At 45.2% G+C, this 21,802-nt stretch overlaps 1 protein-coding gene across 9 annotated transcripts in view; it reads right to left on the bottom strand.

Moving 5' to 3' along the window:
* Positions 1 to 21,802, bottom strand: part of TDRD12 (tudor domain containing 12) — a 276,574-nt gene that overhangs the window by 151,219 nt on the left and 103,553 nt on the right. For all 9 annotated transcript variants that reach the window (XM_056525738.1, XM_056525737.1, XM_056525743.1 and 6 more), the window contains 3 exons: positions 20,173 to 20,203; positions 19,961 to 20,020; positions 11,943 to 12,000 (listed from right to left, as the gene is read on the bottom strand). In XM_056525738.1, coding sequence (XP_056381713.1) covers positions 11,943 to 12,000; positions 19,961 to 20,020; positions 20,173 to 20,203 — 149 coding nt within the window. The remainder of the gene's footprint in view (positions 1 to 11,942; positions 12,001 to 19,960; positions 20,021 to 20,172; positions 20,204 to 21,802) is intronic.

The raw sequence follows: 21,802 nt of genomic DNA, 5'->3' as shown, positions 1-21,802 counted from the left end.
CTGATGCACAGGTATGCACCCTTTAGAAACAACAAAAGAATTCCACCCCAAAAAAACATATGACACTTTTTTTAGTTGTGGGATTCTTTTGTTGTTTCTGTATAATTGCGTATATCAGGGGTTCTCAAACTTTTTAAACGGGGGGCCAGTTCACGGTCCCTCAGACCGTTGGAGGGCTGGACTATAGATAAAACATGAACAAATTCCTATGTACACTTATATATCTTATTAGTGGACTACCACTTTAAGTACGCAGCACAGTTCCCCCCACATTAGGTTGGCAGTATAGATCCCCCACATTAGGGTTGGCAGTACAGTTTCCCCACATTAGGGTTGGCAGTACAATATTCCCCCACATTAGGGTTGGCAGTACAATGTTCCCCCACATTAGGTGCAGTAAAATGTTCCCCCACATTAGGTGCAGTACAATGTTCCCCCACATTAGGTGCAGTACAATGTTCCCCCACATTAGGTGCAGTACAATGTTCCCCCACATTAGGTGCAGTACAATGTTCCCCCACATTAGGTGCAGTACAATGTTCCCCCACATTAGGTGCAGTACAATGTTCCCCCACATTAGGTGCAGTACAATGTTCCCCCACATTAGGTGCAGTACAATGTTCCCCCACATTAGGTGCAGTATAATGTTCCCCCACATTAGGTGCAGTATAATGTTCCCCCACATTAGGTGCAGTATAATGTTCCCCCACATTAGGTGCAGTATAATGTTCCCCCACATTAGGTGCAGTATAATGTTCCCCCACATTAGGTGCAGTATAATGTTTCCCCCCCTTAGGTGCAGTATAGCTAACCACATTAGGTGCAGTATAGCTCCCCACATTAGGTGCAGTATAGATCCCCCACATTAGGTGCAGGATAATGTTCCCCCACATTAGGTGCAGGATAATGTTCCCCCACATTAGGTGCAGTATAGATCTCCCACATTAGGTGCAGTATAGATCCCCCAAATTAGGTGCAGTATAGCTCCCCATATTAGGTGCAGCATGTTCCCCCACATTAGGTGCAGTATGTTCCTCCACAGACATACAGCCTCCAGCCATACAGTGTATGGCTGGAGGCTGTATGCTTGTGTTCTGCCCCACTTCAGTGCTCCGACCACCACTCCTCCGGTCCGGACATAGCAGTAAGTCCCGGGACCGAAGGAGCGGTGGTCTGAGCACCGAAGCTGACGTGCCGCTGGTAACACTTACCTAGCTGGCCAGCGCACATCCTCATCGCTGCCCCGCTCCTCCGCGCTCCGTTGCTATGGGTGCACGTCCCTGCATGCGCCACCTTCCCGGCGGCCCCTGCGTTTTTAAAGTAAACGTGGGGTCTCTGAGAGCGCATCCCTGTGTCCCGAAAACATCTTTCGGGACACAGGGATGTCCCAGGCAGCCGCGGGCCGGATAAATGTCCTCGGCTGGCCGCATGTGGCCCGCGGGCCGTAGTTTGAGGACCCCTGGTGTATATGTTCAATAAAATGACTTTGATACCATTTATGGGATATAGTGTGAACTTTATTGTATTTTAACCCCTTAACGACCAAGGAAGTATATTTACGTCCTTGGCCAGCTCCCGCGATATAACACGGGGTCACTCTGTGACCACGGGTCATATATCGGGTCGGTCCCGGCATGTATCTGAAGCCGGGACCCGGGGCTAATAACCATGCGCTATTAACCCTTTAGACCAGGTGTTCAAAGCTGAACGCTGCATCTAAAACGAAAGTGAATGCTGCCCAGCTGCTCAGTGGGGCTGATCGGGACCACCGCATTGAAAATGCTGTGTCCCGATCAGCTGGGACACGAGCGGAGGTCATCTTATCTTCCTCCGCTCGTGTCCCTTCGGTGATTGATTGCTCCAAGCCTGAGATGCAGGCTTGAGCAATCGGCCGCCGATAAAACTGATCAATGCAAAGCTATGGCTTTGCAGTGAACAGGGACACGGGAGCTATAACACTGCAAAAAAAAAAAGTGTAAAAAAAAAAAGATAATAAAGGTCATTTAACCCTTTCCCTAATAAAAGTTTGAATCACTCCCTTTTCCCGTAAAAAAACAAAACAAAACATGTAAATAAAGATAAATATAACATATGTGGTATCGCCATGTGCGTAAATGTCCGAACTATAAAAATATATCATTAACTAAACCACACGGTCAATGGCGTATGCGCAAAAAATTCCAAAGTCCAAAATAACGTATTTTTGGTCACTTTTAATATCACGAAAAAATGAATAAAAAGCGATCAAAAAGTCCGATCAATACAAAAATGGTACCGATAAAAACTTCAGAAACAGAAGCCCCCAAAAGTTACAAAATGGCGTTTCTTCTTCAATTTCGTTGCACAATTATTATTTTTTTCCGTTTTGCAATAGATTTTTGGGTAAAATGACTGATGTCGCTGCAAAGTAGAATTGGTGGCGCAAAAAATAAGCCATCATATGGATTTTTAGGTGCAAAATTGAAAGGGTTATGATTTTTAAAAGGTGAGGAGGAAAAAACAAAAGTGGTCACCAAATAAATTTAAACCAAAATAGTTATAGGTTGCTGAGACAACCAGATAGTTAAACACCCAAATACAATACTCAGCTACACAAAAAGTATGCAAAAGTATATAAAGCTTTATGAAAATACAAAATTACATATATTAAAAACAGTATATGGACACAGTGCACATAACTGAATGGAGGGCAGGAGATGTAGCTAATACATTGGAGAACTGAGTGAGAACAGATACATATGTATGCAAAAAAGCTCTAAAATGAAACATATTAAAAAAGGATAAAAAAGATCCTAACAACAATGATTTGAAGAGTAAAAGCATACAAAATACCATAAAGAGGATAGTCACCAATGAGGAGCCATATGCCCCCTGCACTTACTCCAACGTACGTTTCGCGCTAGTGCGCTTCGTCAGGGGGCGAGCACATCCCCTGACGAAGCGCACTAGTGCGAAACGTACGTGCACTGTGTCCATAAACTGTTTTTAATATATGTAATTTTGTATTTTCAATAAAGCTTTATATACTTTTGCATACTTTTTGTGTTGCCGAGTATTGTATTTTGGTGTTTAAAAAACAAAAGTGCAAAAATGGAAAAACCTGTGATCTTTAAGGGGTTAAGGGTAAGGACATTGTAGGTTTATATTGCTTGAGCATTCCTTGCCTTTTTATCTTTTTTTGAAGAGTTACTTATGTGGATTGGTTGTCTTACTCATGTAGGTTTTTCTTTAGAAAAGAATAGACAGGGCAGACACTTGGCCCTTAGGGGAACCCAGCACCAAGCGGGACTCCAGGCTGGACTGGAGGAAGTCCAGAAGACGTGGAAGAGAGATTAGCTCACTGTCAGTGGGCGGTTATAGCCTGCCGAGGAGGACAAACCTTTTTTGTTCCTTAGTGTCAGCCGCCTAGTGGCAAGAGCGTATACCCCCATAGTCTGAAGCAACAGTGAAAGATTTTACCATAAATAACGCATTGCCAATGGTGAGGATAAAGATTTTAATTTATATAACGCATTGTCAAGCGTTATACATGGTAAAATCTACTGCTTGTTTCCCTTTAATTGATCCCTCCAGTTTAAAAAGATATGCAAATTTCTAATTAGGTTTTGGAGACCAATGGGCATTCCACTTGGCTTCAAGATAACAGGGAAAAAATTGGGGATTTCAGTACAGCCTACCAGCTGTCAATTGAGAGGAAGAGGTGGTGACAAGTGCACAGAGGGGAGTGACAAACTGGCAAGAGGGCTGAACTGTGCTGGGTCTAGCAACCAAGTCGAATCCCCAGCGGAAACCCTAACTTACATATCTTTTTCAGTTCAATAGTTTTTTATTTAAGTTTTTTTCAAACATACAAACATGTCGGTCGCAGACGGTAACAGACATAACCAACATCTTACAACAAAACCAGCAAAGTCAGTCAGATTTGGTGAGTTTCACGTTACATATATTTACATATCTTTTTAAACTCTGATATCTTGGCACTGGAGGGGTCAGTTAACTACTCATATCATCTGACATTGGATTTTTCTGTATAAATACAGTAGAGAAAAAGTAATATGGTAGATCGGCCTTTCCCTCATCCTCCTCCTCCATCACACACAGATTATTACTTATGGGGCCAATATTTTAAGATTCTTTGTATTTAAGTAGGTAAATAATATTTTGGGTTCTTTCTACTTTCTATGGCAACTGATCTCTCAGTTTGTTTGCTAATTTTATTGTTTGTTTACAGAATGTATTCCTCTTATAATTTTTTAATGCCTCCCCACTACCTTCTTGTTTTCGTAGTCTAAATGCCTTCCTCCTATCATTCATCGCATCCCTAACTGTTTTGGTTAACCAAATTGGCCCTCTCCTATTTCTAACATGTCTATTCCCGTAGGGTATATGTTGTTCACAAGATCTATTCAGGCTTTTGTACTTTTTGTTATGGAGGACAAAGTCCCACTACATGTCACAGAGGTCCTCTCTTAGTTTGTGAAATTGGCCTTCCTAAAGTTTAAATGTTTTTGTAGCCCCACTAGCAGACATCCTCTTATAGAATACATTAAAACTTATTGTCTTGTGTTCACTATTACCAAGATCACCCCTACCTCTACTTCGGATACCGTGTCTGGTCTATTGGTTAATAAAAGGTCAAGAAGTGACCCCACCGCTTTTGTTGGGTACCTGCACTAGTTGCTAACCCTGCAGGTTTCAGCTTCCTAGTCTATTTTAGTGTAGTTAAAGTCCCCCATAATAATGACGTCACCCTTCTTTGTCTCATTAGTAGGTGCCAGGAAGACAACACAATGTTCAATGATCCAAATCATTGTAACAGATTGCCCTGTCCCTTAAGAACAGAGCCTGGCCAAAACGGTCTGTTCCTAATAATGGAAAAGCATGTAAAAATGGGTATTGTTTTAATCTTATTGACCCACATAATTAATAGAACATATTAGTTTTACAATTAAGTGCACTGTGTAAAAAACTAAACTATTCCTAAAAGTTGCAAAATTGCTGTATTCTTTTCAATTTTCCACCATAAATAATGTTTCACTAAAAAGTGCAATTCATTGCAAAAAAACAAGCCCTCATATGGGTCAAAGGATGAAAAAGTAAAATAATGATGGCTCTTAAAAGGCAAAGAGGAAAAAGCAAAAATGAAAATTGGAATAAATTGGCGGGGTGTTCTTAAGGGGTAAAATGTGCTCCCAAGAGTAGGTGAGAATTATCCAAAGCTCTGACTTGTAGTGCTAAGTGTACCTGAATAATTGTAGTTGAGTTCCAAGCAGGGTACATTAGTCATACATTTGAGAAGATATTACCACCTACTATGAGCTACATATACAAGCAAGGCCAATGGGGGTCATCAATAACACATAAATCATAACCAGTAATGTAGCCTATGGGAAGTATATCAATTGCTTATAATGACGATTGGTGAAGAATAGCCATTCAGTCCCACTGGAGTTACACTATTGCTTACCTTGTCAAATGCACAGACCAGACTTGCCCTCCCTTTCCCCGGGGGTGTCCCAGTGCTGATGGTAAACTAACTGATACCAGGGAAGTATGTGTGAGTGTACTGCTGATCTGTCGTACAATAATAGTGAAAAGACTTGATAGTTGGTCGCATGTGCAATACAGAGGGAGAGGAAACCTTCCCTAATGTGGTAATCATAATTAACAAGGTCATGAATGAATGAATACAGAATGGTCACAGTGGCATGTATCTGCCACCAGGGCAGACACTAATAATGCATAGAGGTACAATGTTATATACCAAGCCCTAAGGCACAGTATTATGTATGGTAAAGTGCCACAAATCAATCAAATGGATGCCAGAATAAGAGTGTTCTATACCTAACTGGGAGTAGCCATACACATGGAGGCTTAAGTACCAGGTTGTGCCAGAGTTAAGAAAGTTTATTTGCTCAATCTGGTTTCTGTCCTATCTTCCTGGCGGCATACTGTGGAAGCGAATATAGGCATTGAGGGGACCTAAGTCTGCCTGTCGTTGATTTAAGTTCATTGGGCAAGGTAACATTCGTCGCAGATTTGGTCAACTTGACAGCTAGCACATTAAGTCCAAAAAAGTTTCTTATATTTAGAAAAAGCATTTAATCAGCTGCTTTCAAAGATTTAACCATCAAGATCGGGATAGTCCTACGAAGATTACGTATCCCCATGCTCCTAGCCACAGGCTGGTCCCTCAAGTTTTTGCAGCTCTTCTTGAAAGAGGAGTGTGAAAACCTTGAGGTCGCTTGTAAGAAACTAAGGGAGCAGAAGGAAATCTTGTTGAAATTTAAAACAGACCCTGGAACTAGCTACAACCAATTACAGGGCACGATAGAACGCTTTCAATACAACCTGAACAGAAACAGTAACAATTTCTATGTGACCTCCAGGATTTCAGGGAGAATAAAGTCTACTCTGTGTTAGAGAAAGACTGCAGTCGTAAGGAGATGGAAAGAAATCTTATCGTCTGACACTGCTCTCTCTGAAACAGAGAAAAATGAGAGGGGGATGTCAACAGGAGCGTGGTAGGAGATGTAACCACCACAGCCTCCTTGTTATCTTTAAAATCATGTGCAGGGTATATAAGTTTTGCCTGCATACAGCAATTTTTAACTCACATAGAATATGTTGTAATAGTCTCCCTGAGAATGCTGTAGTCATAGACTGTAAAAACGCATAGGAAGCGTTTGTGTACATTACAGTAGGACCTTATAAGTAGATGTATTGATATCCTGTAGTGTCTTTAATATCTTAATATACAGCATGTATATGTAGCCGCTATTAGGTGGTAATATCTTTGCAGTGTACACTGCCTGAGACACAACTACAATTATGCAGGTAAGTTGGAGCTTTGGATAATTCTCACCTAATCTTGGGACCATTTTTTTCTTCTAGTAGCTTTTATGAGATGTCATTAACAAAGTAATTTTATGGCACTTCTATTAACCCCTTAAGGACTCAGGGTTTTTCCACTTTCGTTTTTTCCTCCTTACCTTTTAAAAATCATAACCCTCTCAATTTTCCACCTAAAAATCCATATGATGGCTTATTTTTTGCCTCAGCAATTCTACTTTGCAGTGACATTAGTCATTTTACGAAAAAATTCACGGCGAAACAGAAAAAAAAATTATTGTGCGACAAAATGGAAGAAAAAACGCCATTTTGTAACTTTTGGGGGCTTCCGTTTCTACGCAGTGCATATTTCGGTAAAAATGACACCTTATCATTATTCTGTAGGTCCATACGGTTAAAATGATACCCTACTTATATAGGTTTGATTTTGTAGTAATTCTGGAAAAAATCATAACTACATGCAGGAAAATTTATACGTTTAAAAATGTCATCTTCTGACCCCTATAACTTTTTTTTCCACGTACAGGGCGGTATGAGGGCTCATTTTTGCGCCGTGATCTGAAGTTTTTAACGGTACAATTTTTGTTTTGATCGGACTTTTTGATCGATTTTTATTCATTTTTTAATGGTATAAAAAGTGACTGAAATACGCTTTTTTGGACTTTGGAATTTTTTTGCGCGTACGCCATTGACCGTGCGGTTTAATTAATGATATATTTTTATAGTTCGGACATTTACGCACACGGCGATACCACATATGTTTATTTTTTTTTATTTACACTGTTTTATTTTTTTTTATGGGAAAAGGGGGGTGATTCAAACTTTTATTAGGGAAGGGGTTAAATGACCTTTATTAACACTTTTTTTTACTTTTTTTTTTGCAGTGTTATAGGTCCCATAGGGACCTATAACACTGCACACACTGATCTCCTATGCTGATCACTGGCGTGTATTAACACGCCTGTGATCAGTGTTATCGGCGCTTGACTGCTCCGGCCTGGATCTCAGGCACGGAGCAGTCATTCGTCGATCGGACACCTAGGAGGCGGGTAAGGGCCCTCCCAGTGTCCTGTAAGCTGTTCGGGACGCAGCGATTTCACCGCGGCGGTCCCGAACAGCCCAACTGACTAGCCGGGATACTTTCACTTTCGCTTTAGAAGCGGCGGTAAGCTTTGACCGCCGCTTCTAAAGTGTTAATACCACAGCGATCGTCGATGTGTGGTATTAGCTGCGGGTCCCGGCCATTGATGAGTGCCGGGACCGACACGATGTAATGCAGCTTCATATCGCAGGAGTCGGCGCAGGACGTAAATATACGTCCTGCGTCGTTAAGGGGTTAATATTTAGTTTTAAAATAAAGAAACAAGCTGGTGGGGGCATCAAATGCATGAGGATTTAGAAAATCGTCACCGCAGAAACAATATTCGTATTTGCGGTTTAGCAGAGAGGGTGAACACACCAGAGTTGTTTACAACCTACAGGAGATCTTTAGCGGAATCTTGCAAAGCCTGTTGACTAGTGAACTGGAGATTGATAGAGCCCATAGGTCCTTGGGACTAAACAATACAAATGTAAGCCAACCAATAGATATGATATGTAGGCTATATCACTGTATTAACTACTTCCTGACCCATGACATACATGAAATGCATGGGACCTTTTTCGGCAGGACGCCTGCTCCATTTACTATATTGCGATGTATTTTATCTCCCTTGACCATGCACTTTATTTTGAATGAGTTAATATTTATGCAGCTGCTACTGAGCGTGCAATACTGAATTTTCTTATGAGTTACTATGCATAGGGGTCCATTGGTCCAAGAGGGAATATGTATATTGTACTATTGGGACAGGCGTGTGTCCCTGTGGGGGAGCCACCAGGAAATTAGGGTTCCGTTTGTGGCGGTGGGAGGCTGTGAGTCATCTGGCCTTAGTGTTTTTAAATGTGTGGTCTAATTTATGTCATGTACTTTAATAAAGCATTGATGAGATAACTTTGGTGTGCGCCTTATATGTTCTTCTGCTTTTCTATGTTATCTCTGTGTTTAGGATATTAGCACTGGTAGCACCCTTATGGATATTATTGGTTGAGCCCACTCTCTCGTTTTTTTTGGGTCGGGTGAGCAGACATGACGCAGGACCACGAGTCAGGTCTGCGTCATTAACCAGGAGATGTCCACTGCTATCAGCAGCTGACACCTGTCAGTAATGATGGACATCGGAGATCGCTCAGTTGTCTGTCATTTAACTGGTTTAAACATTAAATGCCTCTATTCCCTGGTGTCTAGGGGGTCCCGGGATGTAACCTAGTCCCCAGGAAAAATCTGCCTTCATTCTCAATCTGAAGAAGGAGGGGTGTCATCCCCCGAAACAAGTTATTGCCTGTATCTTTTATCCCATAAAGACGACTACTTGATCCCATATACTGTATCATTGGCGGCTATATTTTCCGGTACTCCTCAACGCCTGTAATTTGCCTTCCGTTACCAATCTAGGTGGATTCCTTTGTGAAGGGGATCTTCTTGCTTGGGGGGGGGGGGGGTTCAATATGGCCCTGAACACAACAACATACTTCAACCGGGAAATAATTAGTCTCTTGAACATCAGTTTGGCAAAATCTGTTTTGAGTTTGCACAGATGTATGGAGAATATTACACCCAAAAGAGAGAAGCTATACATATTTTCCCCAGCGCATGAGTCGTACAGTCAGTCAGGGTGCAATCACACTACATTTGTGAGATCTGGTTGAGAAATTTCAAAACCACGAGCCCCTGTATTCCGGCTGGACCGATGCAGAATCTCATTCATTTAAATGAGCCGATCGGAGTCAGATAGTGACTCCAGTTGGCTCATTTTTGCCCTGTATCCGGTTTTGTGGCCCACTGGTACATATGCTATAGTTTTCCTATCCAGTGGCACCCCAGTCATCTGATGCATTGAGCGAACGCCACTCTGTGCCGGTTGACTGGCGAACACAGCCGCCATGACCCCTCCATCGGTCTGGAGCAGGAACATAGAGGATTACGGGGGGGACTGGAAAAGGAGCATGGAGGAGGACAGAGGTGTGGTGGTGGTGGGGGGGTGGGAGCTGAAAAAAAGAGAAATTGAAGATGACAGAGGGGGGTGGCAGAGGATTTTTACGAATTACAGAGGGGGCGGGAAAGTGTGGAAAAGAAAGTGACAAAGGTTTATGTGGAAGAATTAGGGGCCTGGTGGGGCATAGGGTTCTGGAGAAGGAAAAGGATCTGGGGGATTTAGGGTAAAGGGAAATTTGGGTCTTGAAGAGAGATAAGGGGTCTGGTGGGACTGCGGACATTCTGCTGGCGGAATTCCAGTACGGAAATCAACTTGCAGCAGAGTCCTATTGTTTTCAATGTGATTCTGCTGTTCTGTGCACACTACAATTGCTGCAATGGAATTCTGCAGGCAGAAATCCGCTCAAAGAATGAACATTTTATTCGTTGGGCAGAATTCTGCTAAATTGCATTTCTGTCTAAAAGACGGTACACGTCCCCTGGTCCTACCACTGATGACTGAAGTGGACATTCTGCTGACTAAATGTATGCATTGTGTACAAACCCTTAGGGGTCTAAAGGAGAGGAAAGATGGGTGTGGGGGGACCTAAAGGCTTGGGGGAGGACAGTACAGGGGTGGGATTCTGACAAACATAAAAAGAGTGTGGCAGTTTTATTTTCAGGGTTATGTCTGGCAAGGTGTGTTTAGGGGGCACAGTGTGTGGCAGGCTTAAAATTATTATTGTCTTCATACAGAGGATGGGCATCTGCTAACAATGTGAGGAACGAATGATGTTGGGGAATTTGACTCTGCAGAAAAAGATGTAGCTCGAAGAATGAAGAAGAAAAAAGATAAGGAACACAACAGAGAAGGCAACTTCTGTGAGTCAAATAATTGTTTCATCTGTCTGACCCATCAGAGTTGTAGTTACTTGTAAGGTCTGCGGAGATGATGGGTGAAACTGTCCCCCGATATGTGGCTCTCCAGCTTTAAAAAAAATTACAACTTCTTTCATGTCTGAGGCTGTCCAGGCTTGATGGGAGTTGTAGCTCTGCAACAGCTGGAGAGTAACTTGAACCAAGGTAATTTTAGACTGTGTAGCCCATTTTATTTTGATGGGGGTCCAACTGCTGGGACCTCCACCCAAAAGAAACTGACTGCATAGTCCAATATGCCCAAGCCTATTTTTGATCCCAGTCCAGCCCTACTTGCCCTGTCCAGGAACCCCTGCCCTTCCTCGTTTAGTGTGTTGTGTGCAGCGTAGCCACCCTGCACTTGAAGAGGCAACTGACAAGCCACTTCGTCCAGACCACTACCCTGGCCAGCCCGCCGCACCTGTTATGCCGCTTTACCCCTAAAAGACAAGACATGCTGTAAATGTACGGCGCCGAAGTATGTCACTTTGCGCACATCGCTATACATTTACAGCACTAGCAAGTTACTAGGTAGTGCAGGAGCTCCAGGGTTCGTAAGGGGGGCACAGGGCATTTTTTTTTTTTTTTGCATCGGGGCCCTGTGATTTCTGGCTACACCCCTGCCCCTAACATAGACTTGAATGGAGGGGTGTGGCGTGTCATCACAATCACAGAAGCCCCAGGCTCCCATGATTGTAACGCCACAGCGCCAGCCCAGAGATAGGAGATAACATGTGTAGGGGCAGAGTACCTCTTTAATGTCTGTAATGCTGTGGATAGGCAAGGCAGGGAATATTGATGAAAGCTTAAATTTAGCCTGTGTTAGTATATAGGCTTCAAAAATTCTTGTGCTTGTATGATTTTGTCTTTTTTTTTTTTTTACAATAATAAGAAAAAAAACTATCTCAATAAAATTATAGTAACATAAATTAAGGAAACAATGAAATGACCAGGTCTGCAGAACTCCAGACCTGTGTTTGCCTTCTACTGACAATGTCCTAAAACTGGTTAGCTCAGTGTCAGGGTATAGCCTGCTAAGCAGAAGCTACCAATTTATTTTTAGCATCAGCCAATACCCATGGCCCCTGTGTTTCCCAATGAAACGAACAAGAAAAGATCACATAAGCACTCTACTAATAACATATAAAACAGACAAGTCTACCTTTCTAGACTCATCTTCTGGTAAATGCTTAGGTGAAGGACTTAAAAACTGAAGAAGCCTGAAATAGAAAGTCAACAGTGAATGGTTCATTCCCCTTAGACGAAAATGTTATGTTATATGGATATGTAGGATTTACATTTGGTTTATTACTAGAGAAAAAGAAAAAATTGGAGGAGCGGACACACCTTTCCACACAGCAGCTGAAAACACAGAAAAATTAGTAGGTCGATCCACTTACTTCAAGGGGAGCCGAAATACCTTATGCTCCCCTCGTGCCAGCAAGCCTATCTTTCCCACTTTCGTTCCTCCAGCTGTTCTTCTCAGCCGATACTTCTAAGTTAGTATTGTGCCTTGAGTTCTCTTTTTTTCCTTCTCGGAAATGTATCTCAGGACAATGCTTCACTTTATATAAAATAAAGACATTTATTGCACATAATAATACATCCGACGCATTGCGGAGTTGCCTTCTTTCTCAGGGAATAACACATGGATCAACAAAGCTCCTATTTCTACTCTACTTTTCCTCTCTCACCGAAAATTCCATATACACAATCTAAAACCGCAACTAACATATATATATAAAAATATATATAAAACCCACACACACGTTCTAACATTTCATTAAAACCTTTTGGAGATAATGTATCAAGTTTAAATATATAAAAACTCTCTCTTTTGAACAGTGTTGAAATTCTATTCAAACTTTTTTCTATTTTCTCTATTGGACTTACGTTTAACAGTTCAGGATCCGCATTGTGGGCTACAGCAAAATGCCGGGAGACACAATTTTTGGAATAACGGTGTCTAATATTAAATTTAAGGGATGTAATTATTTTTCTCAGGGATTGGGATGTCCTCCCTACATATTGGATACCACACTTTTAAACTGCAGTTCGGAATATGTAATTTATGTTTTAGAATGCCAGTGTGGGATCCAATATGTACAATATATATTGTGTATATGTCATTTCCGGTGAGAGAGGAAAAGTAGAGTAGAAATAGGAGTTTGTTGATCCATGTGTCATTCCCTGAGGAAGTAGGCAACTCCGCAACGCGTTGGATGTAATATTATGTGCAATAAATGTCTTTATCTTATATAAAGTAAACCCTGTCCTGAGAAACATTTCCGAGAAGGAAAAAACTCCAGACACAATACCAACTTTGAAGTATCGGCTGAGAAGAACAGCTGGAGGAACGAGAGTGGGAAAGATAGGCTTGCCGGCACTAGGGGAGCATTAGATATTTCGGCTCCCTTGAAGTAAGTGGATCGACCTACTAATTTTTCTGTATTTTCAGCTGCTGTAGGGAAAGGTGTGTCCGCTCCTCCAATTTTTTATTTTTCTCTAGTCTTGCACATTTTCGGGTGGAAATTCTCCACCAGAGAAGAGTGTAGCGGCAACCGAAGATTTCTCCATTTTTGTTATCGAAGATGTCTGTTACAGTTGTGAGTGGTCCTAACCGGTGTAAGTTTGGAAACTTAAATTGTGCTGTTGAAGTTTTTTGGTATTTTGTGGAAGTGAACTGCAGCCGCTCCCAGTTTTTTTTGTGTTTATTTTTCACATTTGGTTTATTATAATAGAACAAAAAAGTTTTAAGTACAACGGAAATAATTGAAAAGCCAACCTTTTGGTGTCGGAATAATAACAGTACAAAGTTGAACCAAGTTTTGTTTACAAAAAAAAAAAAAGATTTTTTTTTACTTACCGTAAAATCTTTCTCGAAGGATCCATTGGGGGACACAGACCGTGCTGCTGTCTCTAGGAGGTGTGACTCTATGGTAATAAAAAAAGTAGGCTCCTCCCATCAGGATATACCCGCCTTCAGGCTCTGAGCTAATCAGTTTAAGTTCCAGAGCAATAGGAGGAGACCAACAGGTCAAAGAAAAACCCAAAACTGTCCGAGAACCAGAAGAAAAAACATAACTGAACACATCCTCGGACAGAGAACCAAAAGGAAAATCCCAAAAAGGGCAGGAGCTGTGTCCCCCCCCCAATGGATCCTTCGAGAAAGAGATTTTACGGTAAGTAAACGAAAATCTCCTTTTCTCTATCGGCTCCATTGGGGGACACAGACCTTGGGACGTACCAAAGCCGTCCCTTGGGAGGGCAGATAAGCAGTCAGGCAGACGGCCGATCCACTGCCGCCTGCAACACTTTACGACCCAGACTAGCATCAGCCAATGCGAAAGTATGAACTTGGTAAAACCTCGAGAAAGTGTGAAAAGACGACCAGGTAGCCGCCTTGCAAATCTGCGAGGCCGAGGCTCTATTCTGGAGAGCCCAGGGTGCCCCAACAGAACAGGTAGAATGAGCCACAACCCTGAAAGGAGGAATCTTCCCCTTACAGCGATAGGCTTCCGAAATGGCGGACCGAATCCACCGAGAAATGGTGGCCTTGGAAGCAGGTTGTCCCTCGTGACGACCTTCCGTAAGGATGAAAAAGGAATCACACTGACGAAAATAAGAAGTGATGGAGAGATAAGACCGAACAGCCAAACTACATCCAGCTTGTGTAGTAAGCGCTCCCTAGGATGAGAAGGAGCAGGACAAAAGGACGGGAGGACAATGTCCTCATTGAGATGAAAGGCCGAGACCACCTTAGGCAAAAAGGAAGGATCTGTCCGCAAAACAACCTTGTCCTGGTAAATCACCAGAAACGTAGAACGGCAGGAAATAGCTGCCAATGGAGGTGATAGCAACAAGAAACGCCACTTTCCAAGAAAGGAGGCGTAGAGACACCTCTCTAAGGGGCTCAAAGGGTGCACCCTGGAGGGCACCAAGAACCAAATTCAAGTCCCAAGGGGGAGAGGGTGCCCGATAAGGAGGAACAGCGTGCGCCTCTCCTTGAAGGAAGGTCAAGACATGAGAATTAGAAGCCAGGGGCCGCTGGAAAAGAACAGCAAGGGCCGAAACCTGACAACCGCGGTCTAAACTGCCACGCCGTCAAATGCAGCGACTGTAAATTGGGGTGGCAAAGAGGTCCCTGAGAGAGCAGGACCGGGCGGAGCAGAAGGCGCAGTGGAGCGTTGTCGAGGAGCCTGACTACGTCGGCATACCACGACCTTCGGGGCCAATCTGGAGCTACCAGAATGGCGGGGACGTCCTCTGCCTTGAGCTTCCTCAGCACCCTTGGAAGGAGCGGAAGAGGAGGGAACAGAGAGGGTAGGGCAAACCCCGCCCAAGGAATCACTAGGGTGTCCACGGCCAGAGCCTGAGGGTCCCAGGACTTGGACACAAAAGGAAGGATCTTCCGATTGCGCCGGGACGCGAAGAGGTCCACATCCGGAATGCCCCAGAGGTTGCAGAGCTGCGCGAAGACCTACGGATGTAGAGACCACTCGCCGGGGTCGGGTGAGGACCGACTGAGGAAGTCCGCTTCCCAGTTGAGCGCTCCCGGAATGTCAATCGCCGAAATGGCCGGAACCTTGCTCTCCGCCCAGGTGAGAATCTTGGTCACCTCAGCCATGGCTGCCGAGCTGCGAGTGCCGCCCTTTCAATTTATGTACGTCACGGCCGTGGCGTTGTCCGACTGGACGCGGACAGGACGGGACCGAAGACGGGACTCCCAATGAAGAAGACAAAGAAGAATCGCCCGTAATTCCAATATGTTTATCGGAAGCAAGGTCTCCTGGGGAGACCAGAGTCACTGAACCGTCCAATCCCTGAACACACCGCCCCAGCCCGACAGGCTGGCCTCTGTTGTAACAACCTGCCAGTGAAGGGGAAGAAACGACCGCCCTTGGAGAAGAAGGGGTGAGCGGAGCCACCAGAGCAGAGAACTGACGGACCCTGCGAGGGAAAACAATCTGATGATCGAGGGACAGAGGAGACCAGTTCCATCGAGAGAGAATCGCCAGTTGAAGAGGGCGTTAATGAAATTGGGCAAAGGGTACGGCCTCCATAGTTGCCACCATCCGACCCAGGACTTCCATACAAGTGCAAATGGAGAATGATACCTGGGTCCGAAGGGGGCGGACCCCAGACCGGAGTGCCAGACGTTTGTCCGGTGGAAGACAAATTCGGGCAAAGGCCGTGTCGAATCGAAGTCCCAGGAAGGTTAGAGACTGGGTAGGACGGAGGACTGACTTGTCCCGGTTGACCATCCTCCCGAAGCGAGTCAGAGTGTGGAGAGTGACGTTCAGATTCTCCAAATTCTGGGCTCTGGTTGGAGCCTTGATGAGAAGGTCGTCCAGATAGGGTATCACCGAGATTCCCCTCGACCGTAACAGGCCCATCACTGGTGCAAGGATCTTTGTAAAGACCCAAGGAGCCGTGGCTAGACCGAAGGGGAGGGCTACGAATTGAAAGCGCTCCTCCGGAACCGCAAGGCGGAGGTACCAATGATGGCCTGGAAATATTGGCACATGGAGGTAGGCATCCTTGATGTCCACCGATGAAAGGAACTCCCCTTGTTCCAGGGACGCCACCACCGAAGGGAGAGATTCCATTCGGAAGTGGCAGATGAGAATGTGACTGTTGAGACGCTTGAGGTCTAGGATTAGTCGCACGGAACCGTCCTTCTTGGGGACCACAAAAAGATTGGAATAGAAACCTTGAAAACGTTCCCCTGGAGGAACGGGAACGATAACCCCCTGGAGAAGCAGAGACTGGAGAGACACTCGAAATTGCTTTCGCCAGAGGAGGAGACCGGGGGGCCCGGGAGCGAAATAAGCGATCCCTGGGAAGGCGAATTCGATTCGGCAACCGTTGGACACCATGTCCCTGACCCAAGAGTCCTGAATGTGTGAGGTCCAGATGTCTCGAAAAAGCAAGAGACGACCTCCCACCCGAGAAGAAACCGCGGGTGGGGGCCTCACTTCATGCAGAAGTGGGTTTGCGGTTGCCTGATTTGGGCACAAAACGGCCGGACCGGTTGGAGTCCAACTTCCAAGACGGGCGTGCCCGGAACGAGGGAGCCTTCTTGTCCCGCGAGGGCGCCTGCCCGGACCCTTTGCTGGAGCAGGAGGTCCGAAAGGACCGTAAGGAAAAGGACTTCCTTTGGGAAGTAGGGCGAACCTTATTTTGAGGTAACAAGGAACACTTACCTCCCGTTGCCTCAGAGATAATCTCATCAAGGCGTTTGCAAAGAAGACAGCCACCCGTAAAGGGAAGCTCAGTGAGAGACCTTTTGGAAGCGGCATCCGCATTCCAAGCTTTAAGCCACATAGAGCGGCGGAGAGCCGCTAGGTGACCCACAACAAAGGCAGAACAAAGGGCTGACTGCATGGAAGCTGCGCACAGAAAGTCCCCAGGTTTAGAGCATTGGAGAGCCAGAGCAGATAGATCCTCTGGGGGGGATCCCGCTAAGATATCCTGATAGAGCTTTTGGCACCACTCCGACAGGGCCTTGGACATCCGTGTCAGGCCGAAGATGGGAAGAAGAGCCAGCTGCTTCAGAAGCAAACTTCGCTAAGGATTCTACCTTCTTGTCCGTGGGATCCTTGAAGGCAGCAGCATCTGCCAGAGGCAGTGTAGTCGCCTTAGCGATCCAGGAGATTGGTGGATCCACTGAGGGAGGGGAAACCACCTTAGCGACAAAGTCCTTGTCAAATGGATAACGTTCTTGAATTGTCTTGATTCCCGGGAACCTCTTGTCTGGATGTTTCAATGCAGATGCCAGAATGTCGTCAAAGTCAGCGTGAGAGCTGAACCTTTGAGGTGCTGGCTTAGCACGATGAAAGGATACTTCTGGATTGACATCCGAAGATACTGGGTCCTCCAAGTGAAAGGTGTCTCTTATGGCTGTCACCAATGAGTTCACCGTTGCAATTGAGTCTGAGCGGTTCTCTGAGTCAGATGCCGGCTGGGAAGCCTTGTCCACCAGTTCACCAGGGGAATGTGAATGAGTAGAGGCAGTCCTGGAGGGGGGGCGACCCTGACCGGGTACGCGGCTCTGGCGTGGCAGAGCGGCGACTCCGAGAACGTCCTCTGGAGGAGCGACGTTTGTGCCCAGATGACAGTGGGCGGGACCCACGAGGGGAACACTCACGTCTATCTGAAGACTGAAAGGAAGAGTCAGACGAGGCACCCCTAGTACGATTGTGAGAGCGTGAAGTATGTGGAGACGAGGAGCGGGCCCTCTCAGAGGTCCTGCGCGGGGATGACCCCTTCAAGGCGGACACCACTTCCCGGGAGGCCTCAGCCACCGAATGGGAGACTTGGGTCGAGTCAGCCATATACTGGGTCAGGGAAGAAACCCAGGCTGGTGGACTGGCTGAACCGCTCAGGACAAAAGGGGCATCAGGGGGTACCAGGGGGTCTGGGGGAGAAGTGTAGCAGGCAGGGCAAGTGGGCTCAGCAGAGCCAGACATCTTGGTATTACAGTGCTTACAGACAAAATAAGTCACTGAAGTTCCAGGTTTCTGTTTAGAGGGAGGAACAGCTCTGGGTATGGACATAATGTGGGAAAAGGAGACAGGAACTTTCTCACCCTAGTCTGTGTGCCCTGTCAGCTGCAGTGAGGAGAACTCGCTCCGTGCAGCTAGAGTGAATGAACAGGCCAGCCAATGGGAAGAGAGGGGCGTGCCTGAAGCAAGGCACTAACTAACTGACCCCTTCTCACTGAAAATCGCGCCCACGGCGCTGATTGGAGGCTCCTTCGCGCCTCAGAGCTCCCAGCCCTGTGGGCGGAGCTAAAGACCGGCCAAAAAGAACTTCATGGCGCACGCTCCTTGTCCCGAGCGCACATGTCAGCCGCATATGCGCTCAGGGGAATAGAGCGGGCGGTCTAAGCGAAAGTGAAAGTAAGCCGGCGCTGAAGCGCCCGGCTCATAGCAGCACCGAGGCTGTCAGCCGTGTATAAGGCGCTGCTGGCAAAGCGAAAGCAAGCCGGCGCAGAGATCGCCCGGCCCGAAACAGCGCCGCGGCAGACAGCCGCATATAAGGCACTGTGGACGTAGTCGCACCAAGCACACACACACACAAAGTGAAGTGCCCTATATTACATTTTCTAATCCTGGATTACCTTTTTTTACAATAATTTTTTTTATTAAGAATTTTTTTTATATAATAACAAAGAACAAGGATACTGTAGAGACAGGCAGTAACTCAAAGACCGGAGTAACTGTACATGCAGGTGCAGTCTTGATTGCGTGTGGGAGTGTCCATAAAAACAGAACAAACAAGAAATCAAACAACAGTCAGTGGCATCTGTCCATGCTAGTTCAAGTGGACATGATCAAAGTCCAGTCCCTGCAGTATAAGCTCCAGAAGAATTATAGAGAAGTATAATGTGTGAAACCTTGACTGTCGTGTTGGCACAAACATGTGTTGTGAGTGGTAAGGTACCATGAGTAGTCAGTGAATTTAGTGCTCCAAAGAAAATACAAACATAGCCAACAGGCAATCAGTCATGAAAATGCAAGGTCATATATCTGTGTGTATATAGCGGGGAGAAGGACCAGTGAGACTATCGTTTGGAGAATGAGGGAAATGTGCCGGCACCGAGAGAAATAATTATTTCCAATGAGTATGTTGTGGTGATTTTAGCAACTAAAGTGTCAGTGGAGGGGACTGAGGTAGTTTTCCGGTAACTAACCACTGTTATTTTTAATAGAATGCAAACAAGACAAAATATGTCCCTATCACCTCAAGGGATATCATGCAAGTGTAAGAAGAGTAGTACCTATTGATGTGACCAAAGGATTCGGCGCCCAAGTAAACCCCACAGTAAAGATCTGCGCAAGTCACTGTATAATAATGTTCTATAATAAGGCACTAGGGGTAATGGGGGTACTGTTTTTTGTGGAATTCCAGTCGTTCTATGAAGTCTTACAGACAATGCTCCCTTAGTACGGGGGCTGGAGTGTGCACAAGTGCTCCCCTAAAAGGAAGAAAACTGTCTCTGTCCCAACCCACAGAAGCCTATTTGTAAATTCTCTTTTAAGAAAAGGCATCTGCAACCTGGGGCTAAGGGGCACATGTGGAAGACCACTAGGTTGGAACAGTTATAGGTAACTTGATCTCAGATGTTAATAGGAATCCAGCATATTCTCATCATATGTATAAAGGACACATTACCTTGCCAGGCTTTGTTTGTCAGCTTCTTCGGTTAGCACTAGCTCGTTTTCACCAACAAAGCTAAAGCAATAGAAAATTCACACGCTATTTTTTTTTCTAGAGGTTGAAATATTAAGAAATAAATGAGAATATACATCAAATACATACAAATATAAACACAGGTAAAAAAAAAAAACTATTGTTATCTCCTACTCAATGAATCATAACCCTACCTTAATTGTGAATAGGATTTCTTTGTGATCTCTAAGAAAAAATAAAAAAGGTAGTTTGTTAAATAAAAAAATGTTTACAACATTTTTCAATTGACAGAGGGTTTAAGACTTAGCTACTGTTTAAAGTGTAAGTCAAATTCTGTGACCTGATCCTGCCAAGATCTTGCTAGTTTAAAGTATTTGACTTAAATTTTAAATATACTGCGCATGGCAGATTTGTAGATTGGTTCTAGATTAGGGATCGACCGATATCGTTTTTTTTTTAGGGCCGATACCGATAATCGGTGGAGGTTAGGGCCGATAGCCGATAACTTATACAGAAATTCCGGTATAAGTTATCGGCTATTTATCCCCCCTCGACACCGCTGCAGAGCATTGATTTAAAGCGGGCGCTTTAAATCAATGCATTGCGGTGGCTTTTGCGGAGCCATAGGCTGCCGCCACCACCACCCGCTTCTCTCCCCCTACCTGTCAGGGTGAGCCGGGCCATCCATCCTCCCTTCCTGTAGTGTCCGGCGGCATTCCGGGTGAAGGGTGAACCGGTTCGGGCTGTCCTTCTTCTCCGGGGGTGCTCTTCTCCACTCCGGGCAGGCTCCGGCCTAGTACACTGCATAGACGCCGCTGCGCAGTGACGCCCGTATCCAGCGACGCACCTGGCGTCTATGCAGCGTACTAGGCCGGAGCCTGCCCGGAGTGGAGAAGAGGACCCCCGGAGAAGAGGGACAGCCCGGAACGGTTCACCCTCCACCCGGAATGCCGCCGGACACTGCAGGATGGATGGCCCGGACCACCCCCATTACGGGTAACTTACATTTTTTTTTATTAACTCGGAGGGTGGGGGAGGGGCCCAACCGGTATAGCGGTATGGGCAAAAATCCATACCGGTGTACCGCCCAGCACTACGGGGGGGGCGGTCGCGGTGCGGTGGGGGCGGGGGGCGGGGCACTATTGGCTTATCGGCAAGGTAATTGCCGATACCGATAATGCCCAAAATCGTGATTATCGGCCGATAATATCGGCCATACCGATAATCGGTCGATCCCTAGTCTAGATGTCACCTATTGGCAGACTAAAAAACTGAAGCAGACAGACGTCAAACATACAGTCATGGCCGTTAATGTTGCCACCCCTGAAATTTTTGAAGAAAATTAAGTATTTCTCACAGAAAAGGATTGCAGTAACACATGTTTTTCTATACAAGTTTATTCCCTTTGTGTGTATTGGAACTAAACCAAAAAAGGAGAAAAAAAAGGCAAATTGGACATAATGTCACACCAAACTCCAAAAATGGGCTGGACAAAATTATCGGCACCCTTACAAAATTGTGGAACCAAAATTGTGGAAAAATATCAACAATCTCAAGGTTACAAGTCCATCTCCAGAGATCTACATTTGCCTTTGTCCACAGTGCGCAACATTATCAAGAAGTTTGCAACCCATGGCACTGTAGCTTGATGAAAAATGTATAAAAGGTGTCAATGCAGGATAGTCCGGATGGTGGATAAGCAGCCCCAAACAAGTTCCAAAGATAGTCAAGATGGCAGTGCGAACTATCCACAGACATTTAAACGAAATAAAATGCTATAGAAGGAGACCCAGGAGGACCCCACGCCTGACAAAGAGACATAAA

Source organism: Hyla sarda, chromosome 6 (assembly GCF_029499605.1).
Source record: "Hyla sarda isolate aHylSar1 chromosome 6, aHylSar1.hap1, whole genome shotgun sequence".
Classification (NCBI taxonomy): Eukaryota; Metazoa; Chordata; class Amphibia; order Anura; family Hylidae; genus Hyla; species Hyla sarda.
This window is presented reverse-complemented; position numbering and strand designations above follow the sequence as displayed.